Below are 25036 nucleotides of genomic sequence, written 5' to 3'. Positions count from 1 at the left end.
CAGGTAGCACCAAGGTCACCTTCGACCGCACGTTGCAATTTGACCTCCTGTTGATCATTTTTGTCATCTCTAATCTTCTTCTTCTCTTCTCCAACGCCTGATCAGTCCTGTCAGTCGATGGCGTGAGTACTTGTGCGTCACTGACCTTGTAGATATGCACGCAAGGTAGGCTTTTGGAACTCTTCAGGTCATACCGACGTATAGCCAAGTCAAGATGGCTGTCAGCCAACGATACTCAGATCTGCTGTTCGCCACAACCATCCTCTCACTTCTTCTGCAACAAATCCATGCAGACACCCTCGGACGAACCTTTGAACTGGATCTCGAGCTCCCAGAATGTGTGTCCAACTGCGTTGAAGGTTCAGGATGCGGCGCCATCGATATCGAATGCATGTGCACGGCATCAAACGGGAGCTTCCTGCCCGATGTCGTTGTCTGCATGTACAAGGACTGCTCCCGGGCTATCTCGGTGGACACCCTACTTGACCCTCTCGAGATGAGCTGCAAGATCCTGGGATCGCCAATACCCCAGAGCGCCATCCAAAGCGCGGAAGCCGCGGAGAGCAGTATTGATGGCTCCACCCCAACTACGACTCACACCCATACCAAGACTACTGTCACCGAGACCGCCACCCCTGAGACAACTTCCACTTCGAGATATTCCACTACAGCCGATAGGCCGTCACATTCGAAAGGGAGCAGCACTCTGGCAACTTCCACGCAGACAGAACTCACCGTGACGGAGACAAGTCGGGCAACTGAGACCACCACTTCCTTTGAGAATACTGGTAAAGCCGGGATCTCCAACACAGCAGAAGTCCAGCCTTCGTCAACGGGAGAGATTACTCTCTCCTCGAATACTGACCCTACATCCGACAAGGCCACGGGCACCAACTCAGGCGGGCCGACGGAGCAAACCGACTCGTCCCCTTTTGCCAGTCCGGCCGGAGGCATGGGACGGAGAGAGGAAGCCTCATGGCTGGGCGCGGTCGTGGGCTTGCTTGCTATGGGACTTCTGGGATGGTGAGGAAGCTACGATTGACGATGCGGGTTTGCAACCATACGACTTAATGTAATTCGATGTCGGTCTAATAGACAGGACAAGGACGGCAACCGAAATGAGGGTTTGACAATAACTTTCCGTTTGGCATTTCGGAACCGGGGAACCATGGCGTCAAGATAAGAACTATCTAAACAAGTCACAGATCAAGACACCCAACAAAACTAATACACAATTTGATAAAATGCTGTTCTAAACATTAGCGAGCGTATTTGGTGCTGTACATATGCAATGCCTCGTTGCACATTGATCCGTCCGTCCGTCGATCCACCCATCTAGGCAGCCATAAGCCATGATTTTCCCTGTTCCCTCCTCTGAACGCCTCAGTGCAACCCAACCCGTTTGACGGTCCAGAAATGAGCGTATAGTACAAGCCATCCAACCCCAACCTCTCTTGCCTCTTAATCAAAATCAAATGCCGAAACCCACATCATATCGTACCAAATCTCGTCCTAAATCCACCCCCATCCGCCCCTTGCGACCCTCACATAAACAAAGCAAAAGCCACTCCGACCCCAGCAACCGTCACCAGACTGCCCGTCGCAACTCGCCCAGCGCCGCCCTGTACTGGCACTTCGCCCGTCGAGGTCGGCATCGGGGTTCCCGTGCCGCACGGGCAGCCCTCCTCTGTTGTCGTATTGGACCTTACGTTGATGACATGGCGGCGGACGCGGGAGGGGTTGATTTCTAGGCGAGGGACAATGTTGCCAAACTGTATATTGTTAGTCTGTTTGTTACTTTTCTATTCTCTGTGGTGGTGAAGTTAGGACGGAAGGCAGACGAACCTCTGCAGAGACAGTGCAGGCTGCCAGGGCCGCGAGCGTGATGGTCGTGAATTGCATGATTGCTGGTTGGTGTTTTTCTTTTTCTTGTTTTCTTTGTAGATAGTGGTGATTCGTATATAGACAGGTGAGACGGAATCAAACAATGGCAACCTGGCCGAGTGGAAAAGGTGCCAGCCCAGTTGTGGAAATGCACAAGTCGAAGAAAAGAAGTAGGAAAAGAGAAGATCTCGCAACAGTCTATATCGGTCTAACAATTGCTGGAAAATACAGAGCTCACATACAACCAAAAACACATTCTTGCCCAAAGTCTTATACCCGAGAATTATGAAGATCTCCCAATTCCCCACTCGGGGGTTAATGACTCGTAATGGCATTGGCGCACCTATATTTCATACTGAAACTCCATAAATGTTCACTACTACCCGCTAAACCCGAGCAGAGTTACTTACTGTGTAGCTACCCTAGCACCTCTCTCCAGACGGTCTTGGGGTATGATCCACGCCTGATCGACACTGTCTGAACCGATAACGACTCGTGGATGCCCTGGTAAGTCTGTTTGGAATGATCGGATGGGCCTAGGGATAGTTCTGGATCGCTATTTGCCCTTAATCCTCCGGTCGCCGGACGGCAACGTGGGGTGAAGGGGGAAGGAGACGTCATGATGTGTCGTATTGGGGACGTATGTGACTATTCATAGCTATTCACATGAATCCCCCGTTTAGTATAATGCTATTGAAAAGGCTCGATAAAACCACTGCCGATTGGTGGCTATCTATGGACCGGAACCACATAAGGCATGATTTTCTCACAGATTCTTTGATCCGCAAAACTCCACAGAGCTGACGTTGTGTATGTACATCTGCGCCGTACTCGTCACCTGACTTCGCGGCATCCCATGTTACCACGTAACGTATAAATATAGTGCTGGGAGACCACATCCTTGACTGCCGGACATATATGTGCAGAGCTCCATGTGGTAATAGACGTTAGATCTTCGTGCCATCTTGGACAATTCGTGGTCCTGCGCAAAAAACTCACCTCGTGCCTGAAACATCGCGAGTTACAGGTCGCACCTTGTGGGACTGGAAAGATATGTAAAGTCTTGATGTCCTCGCAGGGATCATGCTGTTTCTCGACGAGCTTGGTAGTTTCTGCCGAGCTATCTCGTTTCAATGAGTCAGAAATATATCTGACAGATCTGGACGTTGAATCTTGAGTAGTCTGACGTTCGGTATTGACGAACTCTCGTCTAAGCTGAAACTTTTGTTTCCACAGCTGAGAGACGGGTTGAGTACCACCAACCAGGATTGCTCGTCCACACTATCTGTATAATGCCCAGCAATACGTCAACGTACACCAGCCGGTTCCTTCGTTCGTAGTAAATGAGTCCGATAGTAAGAACGTCGAAGAAGGGCCGGATGACAGAAAGGCCCCAGATTTCAAACCCCAGGCTGTCATCGACTTGCGAGTTTTATGTGTCGTCTGAGATGGACGAGTCAACAGACAGGATCTTCTCGAGCGTGTTTCGATACCAATGCCCAGATTTTGACCCTCTGCCTCTGCCGCTCATCTGCCGAGGACCTACATCTTGCTCCAAAAACGCACGAGCCACCTGTTCTGCTTGCTCGAGCTTCACGGTCTCCGCATCAGATAGCGCCGTGCAAGCTGCCTCTAGATCTTCGTTGCGAACAAGCATCAACGTGATTTCCTCTGCCCGTTCCACAATAGCCGCATCGATGCCGTTCATCGCTGCACATCTACTGCCAAAGCTCGACACACTCCGACCAGGTGTCAGATTATAGAGATAGGTCACCTGGTCTTCCGTTTCTGCTGCTTCAGCATCTATGCGGACCTCCATATGTGCAAATGCTAACTCAGCGCTCGGTGGGAGGAGGTCGGACTCGAATATCTCGTGGAAATGGGTAGCAGCCAGAAGCTTCGGCCTGTTTGGGCCCTGGGACGTGAAATGTTCTAGCAGCGCCGTGACCAGGCCTGCGCCGTCGACGCTGTTGGTTCCCTTGCCGAATTCGTCCACGAGAACTAGACTGCGATGTGTTGCGAAATTCATTGCGAATGCTGCTTGTCGTAGATCGATGGCGAACGCACTTTCCTGCCTTGTCACACTTTCACGTGTGGCAATACGCGTGAGTATCTGGTCCGTAATACCAATCCTGGCACTTTCAGCGGGCACGAAGCAGCCAATGTGGGCCAGATAAACTATCAATGCAACTTGCTTGAGGTAGACGCTCTTCCCCGAGTGGTTTGGCCCCGTCAATATGAGAGTGCTGGGGTGCTCTTCGTGATCTGGCATGTTCACGGAGGAAGCGTCCCCTAGCTGGTCTTGGTCACCGTGACCGCCACACATGTAACAGTCATTGGATATGAACGATGAGACCATTAGCTCTTGCAGGGGATGACGGCCACCCTCGATTTGAAGAACGTTTTCGGTCGTCATTTGGGGAGCAACCCAGTTGTACTTCCCTGAACCGACCGCAAGTGCTAGAACACTGTCGAATTCGCCTAGGACATCAGATGTCGCCAGGATGACGTCTTCATGTTCCAGAACACGAACTGAAAGCTCATGAATGATTTCGATTTCTCGATCTGGATAAGTCAGTCAAGACGTAGGGTCGGGGGATTTGTGAATGGCCCCACCTATAATCATACAATATGCGTCTCCAAATTGTTCGTCCATCTCCTTCATTTGACTGTTCTTGCAGTAAACACTGCCTTCAGCGGCAAACATTCTTTCCCAAATATCATTCAGTCCTTCTCCTTCGTAGTTGCCCTTGCCCGTTTCTGGGTTGAGTGAAACCACCGTGAGGAATCCGAGTTGAGGTAGGAAAACGCAGTTCTGCACGTAGCGTTGAGCCCACTCCGGCAAGTCTCTCTGCAGTTTCTCATTGACTTCAGTGAGGAGTTGTTCCATGCCATCATAATTTTGCTTCATTTCATCAAGATTTGCATCGACTCCTTGCTTCACCGCAGTCCGGCCTCGTTCTGCGGACTGCTCGAAGTCGATGGTCTGGCTGATCATCTCACCGATTTTATGAATGGCGTACGGCTGAAGAACCTCAACGACTTTCCCGATGGCATTTATCCTTTCAGCCCCATGCATTTGCCCCAAGATGCTTCTGATATTCAATGCATGAAGAGCAAAGCGCTGAAGTATTGACCAGACGTTGTTGGTCATGGAGACCTTGCGGCCTGGATTGTCCACACCTTTCCGAAGGTCAGATATGGACTTTCGCATGTTCTTAATCTTTCGCAAATCCTTAGTCAGCTCAGTGACGGCCTCAGCATGATCGGGACGCAGAAGGAAAGATATTGTTCTCTGTCGACTGTTGATCACGTCCATGTCGATGCTGGGTCGAAGGAAGATCTGTCGAAGCTTAGACTTTCCTTGCGGGGTGCATGCTAAATGGTGGAAAAGCCCATATACTGATAGACTCTCCTTGGCTCCCAAACTGGACTTATCAGGCCCTCGCATCTGGCTGTTTGGGTGTAGCTCGGAACGAAGTATTTGCAACGAGACCAAGGCATCCGCATTGATAAACATTGAATCAAACAGGGTGAACATCTCGACTGATCTGATTCTGAAGGCAACCAAGGCGTCAGGGTCGTTTGGAAGATATTGGACCGTCCGTCGACGTTGTAATTCCCCCAAAATGGCACCCGCGCATCCAATCTTCATCACGTCAGCCCCTCCTTTGACTCCCGGAAAAGATTTTTCGAACTCACTGCGGCGTGACTATCGAGGTTTACGGAGGTTCCCAGTCTCATCAAAGAACCCTGAGCCGACCCCTGTTGCTCCCCGTACTCATCTCCAGCGTCCACACCTTCATCGGTCACGGAGGCGTACAACATAGATCTCTCGCCTTGTGTCTGTATTTCGAGACCTAGCAACTTTTCTTTGGCAGACTCGTAGCGAAAATCTGCCGATTTGAGGATTCGAAGGGCATACGGTCCGGGCACCCCACTTCTCTGATCGTCGCTCTCATCATCTCTATCGACATCGTGGGCACATTTAGCCAGCAGATCCGCCAACGTTTCTGAGGTACGTGAAGGCGTGAGGACTGTTGTAGGTCTGGCGTGAAGCAGAAGTGTCTCGATAACTTCGGCTCTCGCCATTGCGACATCTTCAAGGAGAAGTAGGATTTCATCGGCGGCAATATAGTATGCACAGCCTAGGTTCCCATTCGCCTTCATATCAAGAGCCATAATTACCTCGCTCAAGGCGTCGGCGTCCTCTGGAAAGGGATCGTCTGCTTCATCTCCGTCATCATTACGCTGACTGGGGTTCGCGGACGATCCTCGAAATGAAGATGGTCGCAGTGATAGTCTCGACCTCTGAGGGTGAGCTGGAAGCTGAGGTGAGTAGATGGATGAGCGCGATGCAGTTCTGGGGGTGGCACGAGACGGCGGTCCCGAGGCCTGGCCACTTTGGGACATGGATCGTTCTGGACTGGTCGTAGATGGCACTGGCGTCAAGAATGGGGGCCTGGTAGACTGCTCCAAAACCACTGATGGGATGCTCATCATGCCTTGCGAGGATCCGGAATGAGACGCTTGGGAGGGGGTTGAGCGGCCCTGCTGGGAGGCCATGTTGCGCGTTCCGATGGGTCAACTGCCAATTCCCAATGTCTTCGAACAGAAAAGAAGTCGGGGGGTTCTGAAACCTAACATGCATGTCTGATTGCAGAAAATCTCAAGGCACTAAGATGATGAAGTTTTGGATGTGAGTATTTCCAGGCAGAAATTGGGTTCAATAATCTGGAGGGGGAAGGGACGATACAGCTGGTGGGGACGGGACAACTCGACGTTCCTTCCTGCTGCATACTTGAAATGTTTTATAGAACGTTTGACGCTCCGAAGTCAATGTTATCCATATCAAGCCCTTGGACACATTCATCGTCGGTGAAAATGTATTTTTCTTCAATGCTGAAAAATCTCGAGGCTTGACTAACCTCCAGTTCCTGGATGTAACAATACAGAGATCTGGGCCGCATCGCCGGCACTCAGGTCACTTGTACTCCTCAACCAGCGTCCACTAATACATCGCGTCCTCCTCCACCAACCATGCCCTTATTGCCCCTTCACCCATTCCGCAAACTCCTGCCTCTGCCTCCTAATGTCCACAAACCCAGGCCTGCTCTCCAACAACTTAAATGGGTTCCCCACATAATCCCTATCCACCTCACCACTGCTATTCTTGAAACCTTCCTCGCCCTCCCTCTCAATCTGCCCGGCCCACACGCGCCACTGGATCGGCCTCAGCTTCGCGGTTCCCAGCACGAGGCCGAACGTGATGACGAACGTCGCGACGATGGTTTCGATGGCGATGTCCAAAGGGAGCGACGAGATGACTCCGACTCCTCCATGCGATGTCGTCAAGGAGGAAAGCGAGGCTGCACGGTGCGCTTGTAGGGCGGAGTGCTCGTGGGCAGAGTAGCAACTGGGCTTGAGGTTAGCTCTGAGGGTTCCAAGGTCGAGCCCGAGCTCCATCGAGGTTGAGCTTACGCGTGTGTAAATAGCAGCAACCCGAGAGCTGATGTGCTTTTGGAAATCCACGTCATTGTGTAGGGTTCTTGTTACGGGTATGTTATTCGGATGTTGAGGCCCAAGCGAAGGATTGAACTTATGTTGATACAACTGTAGCTTGAATCAAGTACCTAGATGCGGGACGTTTCCAGAATGCATGTTTAGAGTCCTTCCAGCTCAAATGCTCCGAGGTTTTGCCGAACGTGTAGTGCACCCTTATGGTGAACATACCGACTTCCAGTCCCTCAACATGTACTTGGTATGCATTCTTAGTTCAAACATTGAATAATTTCTCCTCCATGAATCTTTACGGGCAGACGAGTGTACATTGGCAGGTTTGTAGTGCCGGGGCGTATGAAGTTGCCCATGCCCAATCGCCCAGTGGTGGCAGAACGTAGTCGCTCAGGACAATAGACCCGGATAGGAACTCGAACATATTGTATGAAAGAAGGGTTATGTTGAGTTGTGTTGGACATTCATATTACTCGTACAAGGCCATGATAAATTACTTTACTACTGTATTGATTTTGCCTATAATACACCTGCTGCGCCATACGAAGCAATAATCACGAATACTCGACGAAACCAAAGTCCAGACATATCGTAGAATTCATGGATCCTAATCATCCCACTAGTCACGCGCCCTTCATTTCAAGCGCCCGCGTCGCCCTTTTTCTTTTTAAGACTGGGTGCTGCGCGTGGAGCGCTTGTTCACCTCCGCCTTGACGTTCTCAGCACCAGTAGCGACAGCCTCAGCAGCCTTGCCCTTGGCCTCCTTGGTCTTCTCCTTGGCATCGGCAACAGCCTTCTTAGCCGCTGGAGGAGCTGAACCGCCCATGGTGGCGAGGCCAATCACAGACGCAAGGGTGACAATAAGACCAATAATGGCAGTAGGAACCTCGGGAACAAACTTCATAGCCTGGATGGGGTCTGACTTGGCGATGGTGAGGAAGAGATCAGTCTTCTCCTTGATGTAGTGCACCGGGTCGTCCAGGAACTTCAGGTCAGATGGAGACTTGGGCTTATCGTCCACCTTAGGCTTCTCAGCCAGCTCGAGAAGTTGCTCGTGGGGGTGTTTCTCAAGGAAGGACTCCTCAGCAAGTTTCGCAGCATCCTCAACGGAGTGGCCAATGTAGATGTTGTCGAAAAGGATGTCGTTCTGCATGGTCCAGATCTCAAAGCCAATCTAAAAGGTCGTTAGCAATTTCCCGTAAGCAAAGTGACATAGTTCCACTTACAGCACCCATGGGTTCAAAGTTGGCAGGGGTCTTGTCCTCGTAGTAGTCGGGGTTCTTGATCTTGCGGGGAGCCCAGACTCCCTTGTAGGCAGGATTGTCAATGTAAGGTGCAGTCCACTTGCCCTTGTACTCAGGGTTCTTGATCATTGGCTTAGTCCAGGAACCGCAGCCGGAGGCATCAGCACACTTTGGGTTCGGAACAGTGGGAGGAACCCAGTCGCCATCCTCCTCGTCATCCCAATCCTCGGGCTTCTGGGACTCGGGGTCAGGAATGGTGAGGGGCTCGTCCTCAAGCCAGTCCTCGGGCTTGGTAGCCTCCTCATCGACGATCTCGAAAGGCGCATCCTCATCCCAATCCTCGGGCTTCTTGGCATCAGGGTCAGGGATACGGGCCTCATCAACCCAGGTGTCGGGCTTGGAGTCCTTCGGGTCGTCAATTTCCTTCTCAGGGTTGATAGAGGGGCTGAAGTCCTCGAAAAGGCTTCCCTCCTTGACTTGCTCGTTGTTCTGCTTGATTACATACGTGTTGTTGGGGTGGACAATCAAGGTGTAAAGCTCAGTGGTCTTGACAATACGAGCCGATGGGGGCGAGTTGAGGTGCTTCTCCTCATATTCACCAGTCTTTGGGTTCTTGTGGTTGAAAATGAAGTGAACCTTGTTGGTGTGGCCACATTTGTCGGGACCGAACATGATGACATAGGGGGTAGTGTTGGCGAACTCATCCTGGTGGAGAGCCTTGGTGTCGCGGAGGAGCTTGAGGTAGGCACCACCACATTCGAGACCGTCTGAAACGAACAGATGTTACTATGAGTAGGATTGGTGGCAGTGAGTGAACACAACTTACTCTGAAGCTTGACTTCGTATTGAACGACCAAGGTCTTACCCTTGTTGTCAATCTTCTTGGGGAACTTGGCTGAGATGGCGTGGTGGGCAGCGGCGTTCTTGACCACAAGACCCTTATCGCCTTCCATGCCCTTGTATACATGTGGCTCTTCCACAGACCATTCGCCTACGTAGGCCCATTCTTCCTCAACGTTATCGGCGCCCTTCATGTCCTTCTTGGCATGGGAAGGCTTCCAACGAGTCTCCCAATCATCCGTGAATTGCTCCAAGAAGGGAGCCTTCAGGTTGGTGGGCTGTCGTGATTGGAATCAGCTTCGATGCTCACAAATACATCAATGGCCATGGTCATGACACAGCAGGAAGTAGCATAAATAGATGCAAGACAGCTTGGAGGCGCGGGGCTTACAGTAAAAGTAGGGATCGCAGAGGCGACCGAGGTTGACTCTTCCACAATGGATGCGGTCGAGCCCTCGTCCTTGAGAACCTTTTGGGCATCGTCGGCAACGGCACTGCCAGCCAAGATGGCAGCAAGTGCAGCGGTTGCTGCGAACTTCATGGTGGATGTAGTGACCGTGGCGTAATGACAAGGTCGAGGCAGGTGCGGAGGCAGGAAGCTGTGCTGTTGATAACTAGCTTACGTATCCTGCAAAATGTCAGGAACTGTCTGTGGAGACAGGTGAGAGAGATATTCGGAAGGAATGATTGCTCCCAGAGCTCGACGGAGAGGAGAAGTTTCGTGAGGAGAGCTTGGGTTCTGAAGTTGGTGAATTTATTCCTTGCAAAGCTGGGCTCCCAACAGCTAGCTCTACGTGTCCTTTTTGGAAGGACCAGGACGCCGCAGAAATTGGAGCACCTGCACCTTCCGGCCGCCGCACTTGGTTTCTATCGAGTTCTGTGGACAGTGATTGGCTCAAACAGTAAGTGGGTTCCTAAAGCTCATGCGGGGACTGGGGTCATTTGCTGATGAGGCGATGGCGTCGTTGAGAACGGGCAAACCACCTTATTATCGAACTCGATAGTTGACCCCTTGAATTGATTGCAAGAGAGCAGTAGAACGAGAAAGCAAACAGCAGCGAGCGCGAGAGAGAGAGAGAGAGAGCATGAAAAGTTGATCAACGTACCTCAATGAGTTGTGGTGACGTAATTTGAAATCTGGTCAGATTGCTGACTTGTATACTAGCAGAGTAGGTTGTTCTGAAACATCGACGTTGAGCTTGAGGCCACAATTTACCAAACAAGTTAGAGAGCAAGACAGATTAAATAATAAGTATAGAGTTTGTGCTAATGACCGCCCAGGAGCATCTTCAATATAGGTTCAATCACAGCTTTCTACAGCTCTGGGAATTGTCTGCATTCATTTCAGTGCCAATGAATACAGCTATGAATCGAGGCCAATTGGCGTCCTAGAGGTAGTTATTGTTTCTATACATGTCATTATCTCGCGAATACATACTCCTTGGGAGTACGTGGGTCTCACAGCGAACTAAAGCCAATTTTTGACATTTCACCACACCGCACAAGGCCAGCGCAACCTGAGTGGGACTGATGAAAAATCGTTGCGTCTCCCTGATTGAACATTACCATGAGCCAATGAGAGACGATGACAATTGTTGAATTTAGCCTCATAAGACTTTAATACACTACAACTGCATTTGTCTTGATCAGACTCCGAGATTTCTTTGCCTTACTTCCGCTGACCCTTCAAGTTCTGGCAGTCAAAGGCCACCTGTCAAATTGCTCTAATCTTATTACCCCGCGTTCATTCGAAGTTCCCATCCGAAGAGGCTCTGCGTGCAGTGCCGCTTGCAAAAATGACGAATCCGGAGAGCGCCCAGCAGCCGACTACCGACAACGACCAACTTGTTACATCAGAGGATCAGAACCACCCAGCCAACCTCATTCCGTCGCTATGCGCCAAGTTTTGGACTCTGGGTTGGGTGACAGGAACTGGTGGAGGCTGCTCCATTCGTGACGAGTAAGCAACCAACTCGCCTTCTCCAATTTTCGTTTGCATAGTTACAAGTTGGTATTCCAACGGAGCACCAACTATAATATGTACCCCGGTGAGGGCAATTGAAGCTTACCACTTCCCCCCCCCCTGGGTAGTGATCTGGTCTACATCGCCCCATCAGGAGTCCAAAAGGAGCTCATGAAAGCCTCTGACCTCTACGTCCTCGCTCTATCCAAGCAGACAGACCTGAAGAACCGTGTCTACCTGCGCGCGCCGCCCTGTGGCAAGCCATCGCAGTGCACTCCACTGTTTCTGGCAGCATTCACGAAGCGGGGGGCGGGCTGCTGCATCCACACGCACTCGCACTGGGCCGTGTTGGTCACGCTGATCCTGGAGACGCGGGGCCCTGGATCTGACAAAATGTTTGAAATCAACAACATCGAGCAGATTAAAGGGTTCGGCCGAGGTTTCCGGAAGCAAGGAAACTTGGACTTCCATGACACGTTACGCATTCCCGTCATCGAGAATACGTCTCACGAGGAGGACCTCACTGAGTTTCTGGAAGAAGCCATGGATAAGTATCCGGATACCTATGCTGTGTTGGTTCGCAGACATGGTGTATATGTTTGGGGTGACAACGTGCACAAAGCTAAGACAACATGCGAAAGGTACGTGATCTTGCATGCGTCAACGCCAAAATCAACCTGCGCTGACTTGACTCCGGTCAGCCTCGACTATCTGTTCCAGTTAGCAGTTGAGATGAAGCAACTCGGCATCCCGTGGTTGAGTGATATCCCCAAGGTTAAGACGGCATCAGGGAGGTAGGGACCAAACCACAGAACGGTCAATAGAAAACTTGATTTTGCCGTCTACTCAAATTTTGGACTTATACAAGTTCAGCTCTAGTATATCGTGGAACTTTCTCATACACCATCATATCCATGACCCAAGATCATACAAGTCCAACTTCATTACTGGTTTCATTACATCCTCTAACACCCACCCACCAATGACTCTCTTCACAGAGCAAGCATAGCAACCAAAAAGCCGAGAAGGCCCACCGGTGCCGCGGGTGAAAAGAGCATGCCGGCGGCGCTCGAGGAGGTAGATGTGGCAGACGACCCAGTGCCGGATTCTGTAGCTGAGCCGGCTTCGATAGTGCTGGAGCCGACAGTTGTCTCAAAAGTGGTGGAGGCATCGGTAATGGTGGACACAATAGCAGTGACAGAAGCGCTGCCAGTGCCAGTGCCAGTGCCAGCGGCGGTGGCAGTGGCTGCGGAGGCACCGCCAGTGGTGGAGTAGAAGTACTGGGCAATGCAGCCGTCGACACAGCTGCCGTAGGCGGTGTTGTCGGCGGCGCTGCCGCTGCCCTGGTCGCAGTTGGCAACGCACTCGGTCGTGGCGTTTGCGGCGGCGTTGTCAGGGCTCGGCACGGTAATGCACTTGGCTTGGCAGTTGACGTCGCCAGATTCGCCTGTGAGAGAAGTAGAGTCAGTAACATGATTCGCAGTGGAAAGTTTCCAGTGCCTGGTTACTCACAAGCCTTGAGGCAGTTATCAATGGCAGCCTGGACCGAGTTGGTTGGAACAGCGCTGGTAGTCGTGGAGGATACGCTGGTTTCCCCAGTGGTCGACTGTGCGGTGGCAGAGAGCGCAAAGATGCCAGCGACGATGATCGAAGTGAAACGCATGGTGACGGTGTGGTGGTTGTATGTGTGTGGGTATTAGATAATTAGGTATCGGGAAAATCTATCCAAGGTTTTATACGGCAAGAGTTGTGAGAGCGAATGTAAATGCTGAGAGGATGATGCTCCAGATATAACAAACGATAGTTTCGTGGATCAGACAACAAGACAAGACGGAAAGCAAAACAAAAAAGGAATTGGAGAGGACCACCCGATTAGTTAAGTACCTACCCCCATGAGAAAATTGTTTCCTGTCCGGGGAAGGAGAAGGCAACCGCCCATCATAGTGTCACTCCCATGGGCCATCATTTGTTGGCGACAAGGGGCCATACAGTCAGTTCACGGAAAAAGAAGCGCCATGCAACAACTCTTGGCCCAATGTCTTAAGACGGTCCTCCACATTTCGGTTCGCACGTCCATGCGCGAAGAGGGATCTGTCCAATCCCTGCTTCCGGACCTAGCGGCCTGGGTTGTTCATGGTTAAACCCCAGTAAGCTGATTAGGATGTCCCTGGACTGAGCCCTCGAGGCTCAATTTAAATTACGAGAGCTCATTGCAGCCGTTCCCGGTAGTGATAATAATAACAATAGCCATTCCTTAAAATTGAAATATAACCCGAGCATGTATCATCGGCGATTGGGAGCAGCAGATGTCATCGGGACTCTAGCAGAAACGGGGGAAAGGCAAGCCGCAAAGTTACATGTGACCTCAAGCTTCGATAGGGCGGTTTGTCATTGTTTTTTTTCGTGGTGCTGGCTGTTTGTGGGGACGGAGGAGGAGAATCATCAGATCGGTGTGCTGATCTCCCCCAACTTATTAGCTCCATATGCACAGGATGCAGGGGCCTACATGTCTTTATTTTCGAAACACACGTTCATCAATCTATGCAACTTGCTCGTCAGCGTCAAATCTTCCAGGCCAACTTATTATGGTGCTGTGGAAAATGCCAGCCAAAAATCCATCCACCTGGAGCACTGTGACTGATGAAATCCAACAACGCAACGCGTTTGGTGGTAGTGGCGGCCCATTGACTTCCACCTTGATATCTTGGCCCGTCTTGCGTGGTAGCCAAACCCCATCATTTCACGCGATGGAGCGTGCGGCCGAGCCGTCGTCCGTCATCCGTTGGAATGGGCATGTGGCCCACAGTAAAATGTAGCCCCATTGTACAAGCGTCGAAAGGCCTGGAAACGCAACTTCGTCGAAAGATTCACATTCAGCAGTCTCTCCATGTTTGTCCACGTTAGGGATCCCCATGTTGTGCCTCGTGACCCGTGATTCCTCTAGTCCTCGCAGCAGAATATGCAAGCAAGTCCCACTGTATAGGAATTCGATTCGCCCCTAAGCGCAGTTGCTGGCGAACAACACGACAAAAGTTGGTGTTGCGAAAACGGGCACTGGGGAGAATACGAGGCGCGCTTGCTGTTAGCGGTGCTATCAAGTACTGTATCCCACCAATGGTTATTGTCCAATGGCGTGGATTCTCTTCTGCAATCCTTAATGCCCGTGTCCATGCTCGTATTTTGAGTCCCTTTCTTTACAGCATCGTGGCAACATTTCCACGTCACCATCCATTGTTGCTTGAACTTATTTTACACCTTTGGCCTACGGGTACACAAGACTTCTTTCGTCGGATCATCACAATTCTCACAATTTCAAAAAGACGGGTCACACAGAAAAAGATGGGTGCAGCAGCCGGCCAATCAGAAGTGAACATGAGGTTGCGCAAGCTTCGGAGATCCGACGAAAGAATGTCCACTGGTCTGCCTTCATAATGAGGTAGGTTTTCACAAGCTCTACCTGAGTGCTTCGTGAAATTATGAGACAGTAATGTAAGTTCCGTGGAGGTAAAAGCTGCCGTTTGGCTCCGTGTTTTCACATGACCAGGGATTCACCGGATGAGGGATTCACCGCAAATAGATTGCTCAATCGGCACCGTACTAAATTAGGTGTATATAAATACCCGTTGATGGCATTATCATCATGCCAATTACTTATGGACGGATAACTCAGCATGCTCATTGAGTTTTAATTAGATTGGTATCTGCAAGATTCATCGACACTTCCTTCGGCAAAATGCCAGTGTACGACCCAATTGATAATTGCCATCTTAGTAGTTGGGACTGGGGAATGGTAGCTCAACATTACACAGATCAACAAAATCTTGTATCCGAGTCAAGTACCTTAGCCACGAACGAACACTGATATTGTCAATACTTACAGTGGAGTACAAGTCCAAGTCAAACACATGAAATCAACACTCCTCAAGAACACTGCTCATGAAATCCTCAACTCATCATTCGACAACGGACAAGAAATGCGAACCACCCGCACATCAAAAGCCACCTTGTTGTTCGGCCGATTCGAATCCCATAGGACATCGACTCGTGTTCTTGAACTTAGTCTTGATTTCCAGCTCGCGCTTCATTCGCTCTTCCTTCTCCTGACGCTCTTGTTCGGTTTTGATGGACTCTACTCAAGCCGCTTCAAGCGCACGCAGGGCATCGAGCCGGGCAGAGTCGTCTGTTTGTCGCCCGACCTTCTCATTCGCGGCGTGGAGCTCACGCTCGAGTTGCTTCCAGCCTGCATCGCGGATACTATCTGGATTGGTCGAGGCCAGCTTGAGACGCTTCCTGGGCTCGTCTGGTTCGGCTTGATCAATATGTGCTCGTTCCGTCGTCATTGTCAGAACGGTAGACGTCTGCATTTTTGGTGCCGCTAGAGTTGCTTCATACTGATCCGCATAGAGAATCAGCATAGAGAGAATCAGTAGGTGGGACACATGTGACAAGAGGCCCTCTCGTTCGCTCCTTTTTCATGAAATCCAGGCCATTCACCGGCGCATCCTCCCATATAGTCTTGTTGGATTTGCCGTCGTCGTCTTCATAGTCTCAGCAAAGATTTGCTTTGAAAGAGTCTGTACGTCACGGGTATTGCCCTACGAAGGCGTTCGCGTCGACGTGCTGAATTTGGCCAATGGCTTGCTCTCCAGAGTAGGAGAAACCGCCAGCTCGGTAATATCAAGCTTCTTCATCTTCAGGAGGTTCAGAAGCAGACCGTAACAATGTTGAGGGTGTAGGTTGCCGAAGAGATTGTTTCCGGAAATCTGCTGACAAAGATATGGCTTGAGGATGACAAGATAATCCGTCTTGCAGCCCTGCTGACCAAGGTATTGAGATCCCTTCAAGACCATCTCGGCTTCAAATGGGTTCTGTTTACCGGCAGCAGCACTCTGGTCAAGCCTGTCGACCAAAACCTTGTGTTTGGCTTCCGGATACTTGTGGTTGAAAAATAGGACATCATGCTGAAACCCACGCAGGCTCGGTCGATTCTCTGTGCCTTTCTCGTCCTGAAGATTCGGGTAGTTGTGGCGAATGAGCTCTGAGATCTGCGGCCGCATTCCATGCTGGCTTAATAGTGTTAGTGTTTAATGACGACGCCTTTGCATGATTAGTCTCTCAAACAGCGATCGATCTAGATCGTAGCCTTTTACACACTCCACCGTCAGTTTGAAGTTCTTCACTTTCGGTCTGAGTTGTTTGTGGACCCCGATCTGGATCAGCTGCTTAGTGGTTCGGCTCATTGCTGCAAGGATATGGCTCTCGAGAATTTGGCCGGCCTCCTTCACTAGTATGATACCGGGTGCAGCAGCTTGTATTTCTTGGGCGTATATTGAGGCCGGTGTAGTCGTGCAACCAATGACACGCTTTCTCCGAAGGATTTGCTCAGTTTTCTCCTTGCGGAGACTTTGGAGCATCTTCTGCTGCTTTGTTGAACGCGGCGATCTGGCAGACGAGGGTGTTCATTTTCTCTTCGTGCATCTCTTCTTGCCACTGTTGGATCTTAACCGACCGCGCCTCTGGTTTCATTTCCCAAACACCATCGCAAAGAGACTCAGACTTTGCTTTCGCAAAAATGCCTGCGTCTCTTCCTCTTGACCATCTGGCAAGACACCGGTCCTCAGCCATCTGAAGGCCGTGCTTTCCTACGAGAACCTCACCATCTTCTGCTTCTGGAACTGAGATGGCGTCACGGAAATGGCGATCCATTTCGGAAAATTCGATATGCAAGAGGATGTGGGTGTAGGTGCCCCGATCCTGCATGTAAGTCTCGAATGAGTCTTCAAATCGTTCAGCCAACGTCTTAATCTTGTCCTTGTCAATAATCTGATCAGGCAATGTCAGGGGGAGAGTGCGCGTTGTTGATTTTGACCCAAGTCGCACGATCGAGCCAAACCCGGTACAAATACCCATTAGTTCTTCTGGAAACTTGTCAGCGGCATGATTTGTAGAAGATAAAACAAGAATCTTCTCCTCTGTTTTGTCGAGTAGAATCTTTCCAAGCAGAACGCCAAAAAGGGATTTGCCCGTCCTTATCTTCTCTCAGCAGGTGTCAATCTAAATAGACCCGTGGGTGAACTTACCAGGAGGGCCTTGAATCAGAGCGATCTGGTGCGTAAGTGCAGATAATAGAGCGTCAATCTGCGATTTGTCGAGGTTGATTTGCTTAGATGTTCCTAGCAATTCTTCAAGGTCGGATTGAGACCCTGTCGCCAAGAGAGTGTCGGAGACTTAATAAGGGCGGACGGGAGAAAGGGAAGACGTCTCCGTATACACCAGCAAGTCGCCATCCAATTCGATATGAATCTTCTTCTGTAGCCTCTTTAGTATAGGCACATAAGCGAAGAGCGGCGGGGAGACCGGGAGAAAGTCGAGGGTTCGTAGGCGCAAAGCGAGAAGGACATGCTTCGGCGAAGAAGGATTCGACAGACGCGGACACAGACAACGTATAGAGAGGGTCAGCTTGCCTTCGTTTCTATCAAGAGTTGCAAATGCAAAAGTTTGTTGTCTTGCAAGAGGCATCCAAAGCTTTGATATCGCAGAAATGCTGACGACTTCAGGAGTTCTTTCTTCCTCTTTTCGAAGCTCGCACCCTCCATGCTGAGAATGTCGGCACGGCATCGCAAGATGAGCGTGCATGGCCGGCCGGCCTTTCTGCATTGCAACGTTGTCAATGCCTTCCAGTACTAGGTCGTTAATAGGAGTATTTCTCCAACTGGTCTTCTTCTTTCCGCTCATCGCAGACTTGATCGTCTCGCATTCCTGCCATCATATCTTCCGTCAGAAGCCACCACCAGTGTAGAGGAGTGTCTGACAAACGGTCGTTCTATGCACTCAAGTTCTGGCCATGTTGGGAGGATACTAATGTCGTGATAGTTGACGAAATCATTATCGTGTCGTCTGCCGGGTCCAAATTTGTTGAGATCGCTCTCTGTCCCCTTGTGGGTATTTGAGTCTCCAGCGATCCGACTTTCTGAAAGAGTCCCTGGACCTTTGCAGTGAGCGACTCTACCGGCAAGTTGTTGCCACTTAAGAGTGACTGTGCCGTCTCTCGAAACGGGGAAGATTGTGCTGGAGTTAGTATGACCATTTGTGATAGCCAAGCAAGACCTTCGACTGTCACTGCATCGAGACTTTTTGCTCTGTCAAGTCGTACTATAGCGGTCCAGAAAAGGGGTGGCTCCACCACCACCAGCAACACTTCGTTCAACAACTCGCCATTGCAGACTTACTTCAATGATGAGTCGGAGAGAAACTTGAGGAGTCTCAAACCCCAGTTGATGACTTTTCATATCATGTCAAAAGTCAATACCATGTGCAATCCTTCTGGGTGGTGATGGATGAGGCTAGCCGGTCGATGCAGTCTGGTTTGTCGGTTCCGTTGCAGATGCCTCGAGAAAGGTCTGCACATCTGAATTACGCCCAATTTGCCAGGTGCCTTCGTTATTTTGTAGAATATTGTGTTGAGCTTCCGCGATCGGTCATCAGCTTGCTGCTGAAGGAGTTGGTGCTGACCTTGGAGTCGGCCTTGGGTTTGACCCAGGCCAATTGCCTCTTGGTCGTCCGTGATACACGATTGTGGCTTAGCTTTAGCTTCTCTTATCTTCAAGAAGAAAGGGGCCAAGTTTAAAGTTATATATGCAAGCCAATTTGTTTGTTGTTTTACCTATTGGTCGTGAGTGACGTCTTGCTGTCCATCAGTATCACTCGTTAACAACATGGAAGCCTCGCGGATTAGATGACACAAGTGTCAGCCTCCCGCATTTCGAACACTAGCTGGGGAAGGATAGAAGCAATGTGCCAAGACTTCTTGCTGGTTTTCGGTTTCCCAGAGGAGCAGATCATCCGTGATGTTCCTCTCTTGAACATCATCAAACAGCCCAGCTTTGTGATGCGCAATCACAAATCCATAAATCCGTCTAACCTCCAGGCGTGGCAGATGTTCGGCCTAATCGATGAGCTCCTATACTTAGATCTCATCTTGATTTCCATAAGTGAATCTTGAGAGACAATACGGCCACTTGATGTCGATGGATTCTTCCCTGGATAGGTTTATAACCCAATGGTCATGTCTAGGAGATGGGATCATGGTTGCCTTGGACGTCTCTGCGGTTGCCATTGCGCTGAAGCGAACGATGAGGTCCATTCCGCCAAACCGGTATCTGACAAGCCGCCGATGGAAAGTTGTTTCAACAAGATCCGGATCGGACAAAGTTCAAGCATCAAGAAAGGCGTGTCCAAAGCCCTTGAGGTCCGGAATCGTCTCTCGTTTCGCGTTATGGATTATGAACAAAGCGTTTCCCAACATCTCTACGTCAAATCTAAATAAGGCATCAATGGACCTGGTGAAGCGAAGAACATCACCCAAGGAGCTGGCACAGCTGAAAATATCGATACCGGTAATGTCGAGGGTCAGGCGGATCCTAAGCTACAGGCTGGCCTGGAAGGTCTTGTCAGAAAGGGCTTGAGCTTTCAACTGTCATGGCATACTTACCAGGGACAACAATGATCTTTGAAGTTTTAGAGTCCACCAAAGAGTATGAAGCCGCAAAGGTCACATCACTGATCTTGGCTTTAGTGACAATTGGGTTTGCAGAATTCTTGAGAGTGATCTCCGCGACGAGATTTCCAGTCGGAGCCTCTAAGGGCATGATTTAAGGGTGGGCGTTTCGTTTCTGCCAGCCTCCGCGGCGATGCTGAAGCCTGGACCCTTGGGTTTGAATGGCGGCGGGAACTATCTGAGGATACACCACTCCCGCGCCAGCTTCTGGAGCCTCGAACTTCTGTGTTGGAGGGTCCATCAGAATCCACTGAGGAGACGTCCCGACCACGCCAGCTCCCGATCCTCGACCCCCATCATTGAAGGACCTGTATCAACTGTAACCCCCCCCAACGCATCGTTGAGATTCTTTGTAGGCGATTCAAAAGATGAAAAAGCCACAAGATGCACATTGAGGTAATAAAAGAAAAGCCCTTACAACGTGTGCTGTCGTGGCAACTGAATTCGAATCCCATATTGAGGACTTAGTGCGAACAGCATTCTTCCACGGAGCAAACGGTTAATCACGCGTAGGAGCTCCCGATTATCTATGACCCGGTTGCCTCACGCACTCGCCCATGAGCGGCGGGATTCGCTGGCTCTGTAGCTTGTTGGTGAGGCCTTCCACTGCTCGATGAACTGGATCCTCAACCGTTGGGTTCAGGGTTTGCCGTAAACGAGGTCCATTCACGAACTTTGTGACAAGTTAGGATAGACAGAAATGCATCTCAAAGTGAGGCCCATTTCTCACGCAGTAGAAAGGTGCGTTTGTGGCTGGGTTGTTTTGGCTGGAAAGTGCAACACACAAGTGGTATCCAATCGGTACAATTTAAGCTGCCTTATTAGGCCAGTCCGAGTGTACGGCCGGCCGCACGTATTCTTCAAACCGCAAACCGACTGCTTGTCATTTCTCGTCGTTGCGACAATTGGATTCGGCGAAAGTCTGAACTCGGAATTTATCAACTAGGTTAGCTCTGCTGTAACGGGAAGGCGCCTCCTGTATGTACTCGACCAGGTTCAATTCGTAATAACGAATTTGCTTTGAAGCAAGACGACTGGATGTTCTTGTGGTCTAGCTTGCGGCGCCGAAACCATATGTCTTGCGTATGCAAGTCATTGTTGTGGCAACGAATGTCCATCCCTTCTCTTCTCATCGCAGGAATCCTTCGCATTTTGCTCCTCCCCGGCTCATGAGCTTTCCTAACGATCTGGCTAGAGTTGGCCACAATGGCTGAAACTACTCTGATAGTTTAGCGATAGTTCAACTTCCACTTGCCTTAGTGGACAGGAGAGAGGTCCTTGAAATCCTCAAGGCTGCTTTAATTAGAACCGGGGTTTTGTTGACGACGTCTAAGCTAAAGTAGGACTGTCTTCGCATCGCGAAACTGTGTTTCATTCGTCAGGTCTAAGTTCTGGGTCGCATCTCTGGCTTGGGGGTTCCCTTGGATGGTCTCGCCTTGCACGTCCCCTTTCCAAGCTAAAGGCTGAGTCTCAAGTACGAAGAGCTGAAGTCAAAGCATAAACAATAGAAGTCCGGGGTTGATAGAGATCTGTGGGTTGTTGAGACAGCAGCTGCGCTTCGCATTGCATGAGAATGATGCGCACGCAGCTAGCCCGTCGGCGACACAAAGCGAACACACGAAGTTGGGACCTGTGCCACCCATCTACACTGTACATAGTGATAAGTTTACAATTGGGATTGTTGAGCTGAGCATCTATGTCAACAGCTAAAATATCTACGCATTGGCCCGTTAACCCTCTAGATACTTTTAACATACCTTACCCAAAATCCAGTCCCAAAGTGTAGCTTCAACTGACAATCCTTCCCTAATGTGTAAATATACGACAGGCCTTCAAATCGGCAACGAAAGGTAAAGCGCAAAACAAAGGAATACACCAAGCCCTCATCGCCAGGTTCCGTGGATCTTGGAGCGTCGACTCCTCGTCTTGAGGCCGACATCTCCATTGACCATGAGACTTTTCCATCTCCTTCCGATACTGCTCCTATCCTTTCCTAAACTCCGCGCACATTCTTGCCAGTCTGTCTTGGATAGTTTGAGCTTTTCCAGAACAAGCTCGACAAGTATGCGGTCGTCCTCTGTGCTCCATGTCTCTCCATCCGCCTCGACCTCGACTCCTGTGCCTTCTGCTTTGCTTTCGTTTTCCGCACTGGTGTGTAGATTGTGGAAGTCTGATCGCTCGAGGCCGAGTGGTATTTGTTCTGGCGCAATTCGTGCGCGTTTTGGTGTTGATGGTCTGGCGCAAATAGCCTCTTTGTCTTCCTCGCAACTGTCGTTATTCTCAATGTCGAGGTCGCTCTCGACATCATCGTCACGACCTATATCGTCTTCAACTCCTCTCCGCCTCTTTTTGAGGCCGCGAGGCGCCGGGGCAGATCGCTTCACAATCCTCTTGGGGGCCATGAAGTCTCCATTTGTGTCAGTCTTGCGCGATCGCAGACGGAGTTTCAGTGGTGACAAAGTTGTATTGGCCATCGGAGGAGAGAGTAATTGGGTTGTATTGCGGTCGCTGTTTGTCGCGGGTGTTGTGAGTATTGATTGCAGTGCGCGGCATGTTGTGAAGATGTTGCCGATAGTGCTCTGCGTCGACAGTGGAGGACTAGCCGGGGGTGAAGCGAAGAGCGACGCCTGCAGTCGAGTCATAGGTGGTTGCGACGTATCGCATGAGAGCGCAGATGACATTAGCATTTTGATTGTTCAATCAACTCCAATAGTGACAACGTGCGCAAACGTGGTGGGTTGTTGAAAAGGGTATTGTCGCAACTGAGTAGTTGCGACGACAGCGCAGTCGGGGTCCCGGTCGGCCAGTGGCGATGCGCGCGCGCAGAGTACGGTAATTGCGACGTTGTTTCAAGTTGCAGGTTTTGTTGTAAAATGTGTAGCAATTGTCAAATCGATTTGCGACTGTTATTGCGACCAGGCGAAGAGTTGTTTGTGTGCGAAAACGAGTTGTCAAGGCAGCGGGTTGAGTTGGGTGTGGTGTGGGTTGTGAAGAGGAGAAGAGCTTTGGGGACCAATTTGGGGCGACAGGAATTAATGCGCCTAATAAGAGCCCCGAAGGCCTTGTTCAACGCACTACGCACTCGGCGAACCTGGCTCACCTAGGTTGACACTGGGTAAAATCTACGTCGTGCCTCCCAGCCCACTCCGACAACCCCCCGGCCTCTAATTGGTGATCTTGGCCCCATCTACAAGGAATCCTAGCTAGCGCAAATTAGCGGTCGATCCCCGAAGTCACTTTTCTGATCTTCGAAAGGTATATAGGCTCTCTACCGAGATTTGAAATTGTAGAAGAAAGTATTAGGGGTTAGACGAGCGAAGCGAGAGCTACCAGCAAATATTTTCTTAAACTCTTTATGAAGCGAGACGATAGTATTAGGGTATTTCTAGATATTAATTACTCTCTTTCCTTAAAATCCTGAGCTAAGTATAAACAGGCTCCTTCTTTTAGCCATATATGATACCCTATTTATCTAATCGTCGCTCTTCTCTTGTAGGAAGTTAAAACCGTGCTTATTCTCGCTGTTACAAATGAATATCTACGTGTGCTATATCAGATAATTTTCGAGGCTCTATGATCATTTAACCCGCTAAATACATAAGCTAGTTATTATATAAAAGGCGCCTAAGACACCGGCTTTAGTACTACTATAATATAACTTGAATCATTATATTAGAGTTTATACTATATATGTAGCCTAGAATGCCGTAACTCACGAGGTCTCTAGGAATATATGCTATTGAGTATGCTACTTGTTTATTTGTATGGTCGGCTGGTGTAGTTGGTACAGTTTAGGATTACGAGCATCCTAGCCAGTCGACCGTCAAGCACTACGTCGGCGGAATATAACTCGACAGCCGGTCCAGAATTCGAATCGTTAATCCGACCCCTTATCAGACCTCGCCTATCCGATAACGCTCGTCGGCGAACCCGTCCCCTCACGATAGAAGGCGCGCAGCACGCCCTCTCGCCGCGATTCTTGCGAGCGTCTAGACCACGTTACGGTCTATCCACTTGAGCGTATGGTTAAGATGTATACGCTCGACGAGAACCCCAATTAGCAGATACTACGACTTGTCGCGACAAAAAATAGTCGAGCATCTTCTGCACATCAGCAGCATCCCACCCTTGAGGACGAATTTAAGTGCCACATTACCACACTTATCGGTAGTTCAGGCAGGGGTTGTAGCACAGACTTAGGGAGGGACAGGAGGTTTAGTAGTCGTTTGGCTACAAGTTTACCTGTATAACCGCCCGACGCGGCTTAAGGGCCCGCTATATCATCTATAGCCCCTTAAGAGAGTACTTGTAGAGGTACCGAGGGTTAACACCTACGGCGTATTTAATATTATTATTTTATTTGTATGCGGAGGTACTTTAGATACTAGCTCATGATTTTGTAGGGTGGGGCTGTAATTGCACTAACATTTGAAATGCTGTAGGAGGTACATAGATTTCAGCCCGTATCAACCTACGTGGGCCGGGGCGCGAGAGGGTCCTGAGAGTGGGCCACTGATACCCGACAATGTATTCAAGTACCCAGATACCTGCTGAAGTACGGGCGGGCCAGTAGTGTGGGGCTCTGACCGCTGGTGCACACCTTGTGCAAGGGGTCACCTCACACCTATCCATACACCGTAGATGGTACCTGGTGCCAATCTCTTTTCTCTCGAAAATACTGGCTGCGGGAGAGCCCACGAGAAGGATCGAGTGCTTGGACCTGCTGATCAGACAATCTCATGCGGGCTCTGGGGTTTACGACGGCATTCCTCGCCGCAGGGGACCGGGAAGACACTCCAAGCTTATCCAATCTTTTGAGTTTGGTATTGACAGCGACATCTGACCTAGTGATCTTCAGCGATGGGCTCGAGTCATCAACGGTTCCATCTGCAACCGTCCCCAGCGGGCCCCTAATTCTCAACGTCTCCGTTTTCTTCACTTTGAGCTCCGAGTTACGCCATGTCCAGGACACCCTCGGATCCCGGATGGTCGGTGAATATGCCATATATTAAATATGTTTTGGCGAGACAAGCC

At 50.2% G+C, this 25036-nt stretch overlaps 10 protein-coding genes across 10 annotated transcripts; 3 read left to right on the top strand and 7 right to left on the bottom strand.

Moving 5' to 3' along the window:
• Positions 1 to 214: 214 nt before the first annotated feature.
• BCR38DRAFT_408290 (uncharacterized protein) lies at positions 215 to 1027 on the top strand (the record flags this gene model as incomplete). The annotated part of the gene is made up of 1 exon (XM_040858253.1): positions 215 to 1027. One exon carries the CDS (start codon positions 215 to 217, stop codon positions 1025 to 1027), a length of 813 nt encoding a protein of 270 aa, XP_040717309.1.
• A 2289-nt stretch (positions 1028 to 3316) lies between these two features.
• On the bottom strand, positions 3317 to 6297 carry BCR38DRAFT_340279 (muts domain V-domain-containing protein; the record flags this gene model as incomplete). Its single annotated transcript, XM_040855773.1, has 3 exons — positions 3317 to 4449; positions 4501 to 5533; positions 5587 to 6297. The coding sequence occupies 3 exons, from the start codon at positions 6295 to 6297 to the stop codon at positions 3317 to 3319; spliced, it is 2877 nt and encodes a 958-aa protein (XP_040717308.1).
• A 462-nt stretch (positions 6298 to 6759) lies between these two features.
• Positions 6760 to 7538, bottom strand: BCR38DRAFT_429947 (magnesium transporter). The gene is made up of 2 exons (XM_040860005.1): positions 7366 to 7538; positions 6760 to 7300 (listed from the first exon to the last, which is right to left on the bottom strand). The coding sequence occupies exons 1-2, from the start codon at positions 7419 to 7421 to the stop codon at positions 6931 to 6933; spliced, it is 426 nt and encodes a 141-aa protein (XP_040717307.1). The 5' UTR covers positions 7422 to 7538; the 3' UTR covers positions 6760 to 6930.
• Positions 7539 to 7838: 300 nt separating this feature from the next.
• On the bottom strand, positions 7839 to 10492 carry BCR38DRAFT_429945 (Calreticulin family-domain-containing protein). The gene is made up of 4 exons (XM_040860004.1): positions 9874 to 10492; positions 9469 to 9760; positions 8625 to 9409; positions 7839 to 8572 (listed from the first exon to the last, which is right to left on the bottom strand). The coding sequence occupies exons 1-4, from the start codon at positions 10021 to 10023 to the stop codon at positions 8066 to 8068; spliced, it is 1734 nt and encodes a 577-aa protein (XP_040717306.1). The 5' UTR covers positions 10024 to 10492; the 3' UTR covers positions 7839 to 8065.
• A 786-nt stretch (positions 10493 to 11278) lies between these two features.
• On the top strand, positions 11279 to 12243 carry BCR38DRAFT_340225 (class II aldolase/adducin N-terminal; the record flags this gene model as incomplete). Its single annotated transcript, XM_040855767.1, has 3 exons — positions 11279 to 11442; positions 11574 to 12086; positions 12147 to 12243. 3 exons carry the CDS (start codon positions 11279 to 11281, stop codon positions 12241 to 12243), a joined length of 774 nt encoding a protein of 257 aa, XP_040717305.1.
• A 194-nt stretch (positions 12244 to 12437) lies between these two features.
• BCR38DRAFT_338969 (uncharacterized protein) lies at positions 12438 to 13108 on the bottom strand (the record flags this gene model as incomplete). The annotated part of the gene is made up of 2 exons (XM_040855664.1): positions 12438 to 12892; positions 12958 to 13108. The coding sequence occupies 2 exons, from the start codon at positions 13106 to 13108 to the stop codon at positions 12438 to 12440; spliced, it is 606 nt and encodes a 201-aa protein (XP_040717304.1).
• Positions 13109 to 15113: 2005 nt separating this feature from the next.
• BCR38DRAFT_177621 (uncharacterized protein) lies at positions 15114 to 15932 on the top strand. The gene has a single exon (XM_040853906.1). The coding sequence runs from the start codon at positions 15351 to 15353 to the stop codon at positions 15822 to 15824; it is 474 nt and encodes a 157-aa protein (XP_040717303.1). The 5' UTR covers positions 15114 to 15350; the 3' UTR covers positions 15825 to 15932.
• A 108-nt stretch (positions 15933 to 16040) lies between these two features.
• On the bottom strand, positions 16041 to 16685 carry BCR38DRAFT_483971 (uncharacterized protein; the record flags this gene model as incomplete). Its single annotated transcript, XM_040863689.1, has 2 exons — positions 16041 to 16508; positions 16596 to 16685. The coding sequence occupies 2 exons, from the start codon at positions 16683 to 16685 to the stop codon at positions 16041 to 16043; spliced, it is 558 nt and encodes a 185-aa protein (XP_040717302.1).
• Positions 16596 to 17699, bottom strand: BCR38DRAFT_523136 (uncharacterized protein). The gene is made up of 2 exons (XM_040865253.1): positions 17526 to 17699; positions 16596 to 17363 (listed from the first exon to the last, which is right to left on the bottom strand). Exon 2 carries the CDS (start codon positions 17353 to 17355, stop codon positions 16828 to 16830), a length of 528 nt encoding a protein of 175 aa, XP_040717301.1. The 5' UTR covers positions 17356 to 17363; positions 17526 to 17699; the 3' UTR covers positions 16596 to 16827.
• A 3914-nt stretch (positions 17700 to 21613) lies between these two features.
• BCR38DRAFT_429935 (uncharacterized protein) lies at positions 21614 to 23007 on the bottom strand. Its single transcript, XM_040860003.1, has one exon. The coding sequence runs from the start codon at positions 22687 to 22689 to the stop codon at positions 21886 to 21888; it is 804 nt and encodes a 267-aa protein (XP_040717300.1). The 5' UTR covers positions 22690 to 23007; the 3' UTR covers positions 21614 to 21885.
• Positions 23008 to 25036: the final 2029 nt, after the last annotated feature.

Source organism: Pseudomassariella vexata (assembly GCF_002105095.1).
Source record: "Pseudomassariella vexata strain CBS 129021 chromosome Unknown BCR38scaffold_5, whole genome shotgun sequence".
Taxonomy (NCBI): domain Eukaryota; kingdom Fungi; phylum Ascomycota; class Sordariomycetes; order Amphisphaeriales; family Pseudomassariaceae; genus Pseudomassariella; species Pseudomassariella vexata.
Note: the sequence above shows the minus strand (reverse complement) of the source record. Positions and strands in the feature narration are given on the sequence as shown.

Bases quoted from the DNA above. Each gene is read 5' to 3' on its own strand.
- BCR38DRAFT_177621 (XM_040853906.1), top strand. From the start codon at position 15,351: ATGAAATCAACACTCCTCAAGAACACTGCTCATGAAATCCTCAACTCA.
- BCR38DRAFT_523136 (XM_040865253.1), bottom strand. From the start codon at position 17,355: ATGGGTATTTGTACCGGGTTTGGCTCGATCGTGCGACTTGGGTCAAAA.
- BCR38DRAFT_429947 (XM_040860005.1), bottom strand. From the start codon at position 7,421: ATGACGTGGATTTCCAAAAGCACATCAGCTCTCGGGTTGCTGCTATTT. The intron at 7,301-7,365 runs GTAAGCTCAACC...CCTCAAGCCCAG, and splicing joins TTGCTGCTATTTACACACGC to TTGCTACTCTGCCCACGAGC.
- BCR38DRAFT_429935 (XM_040860003.1), bottom strand. From the start codon at position 22,689: ATGCTAATGTCATCTGCGCTCTCATGCGATACGTCGCAACCACCTATG.
- BCR38DRAFT_429945 (XM_040860004.1), bottom strand. From the start codon at position 10,023: ATGAAGTTCGCAGCAACCGCTGCACTTGCTGCCATCTTGGCTGGCAGT. The intron at 9,761-9,873 runs GTAAGCCCCGCG...CAATCACGACAG, and splicing joins CTGCGATCCCTACTTTTACT to CCCACCAACCTGAAGGCTCC. The intron at 9,410-9,468 runs GTAAGTTGTGTT...TGTTCGTTTCAG, and splicing joins ATACGAAGTCAAGCTTCAGA to ACGGTCTCGAATGTGGTGGT.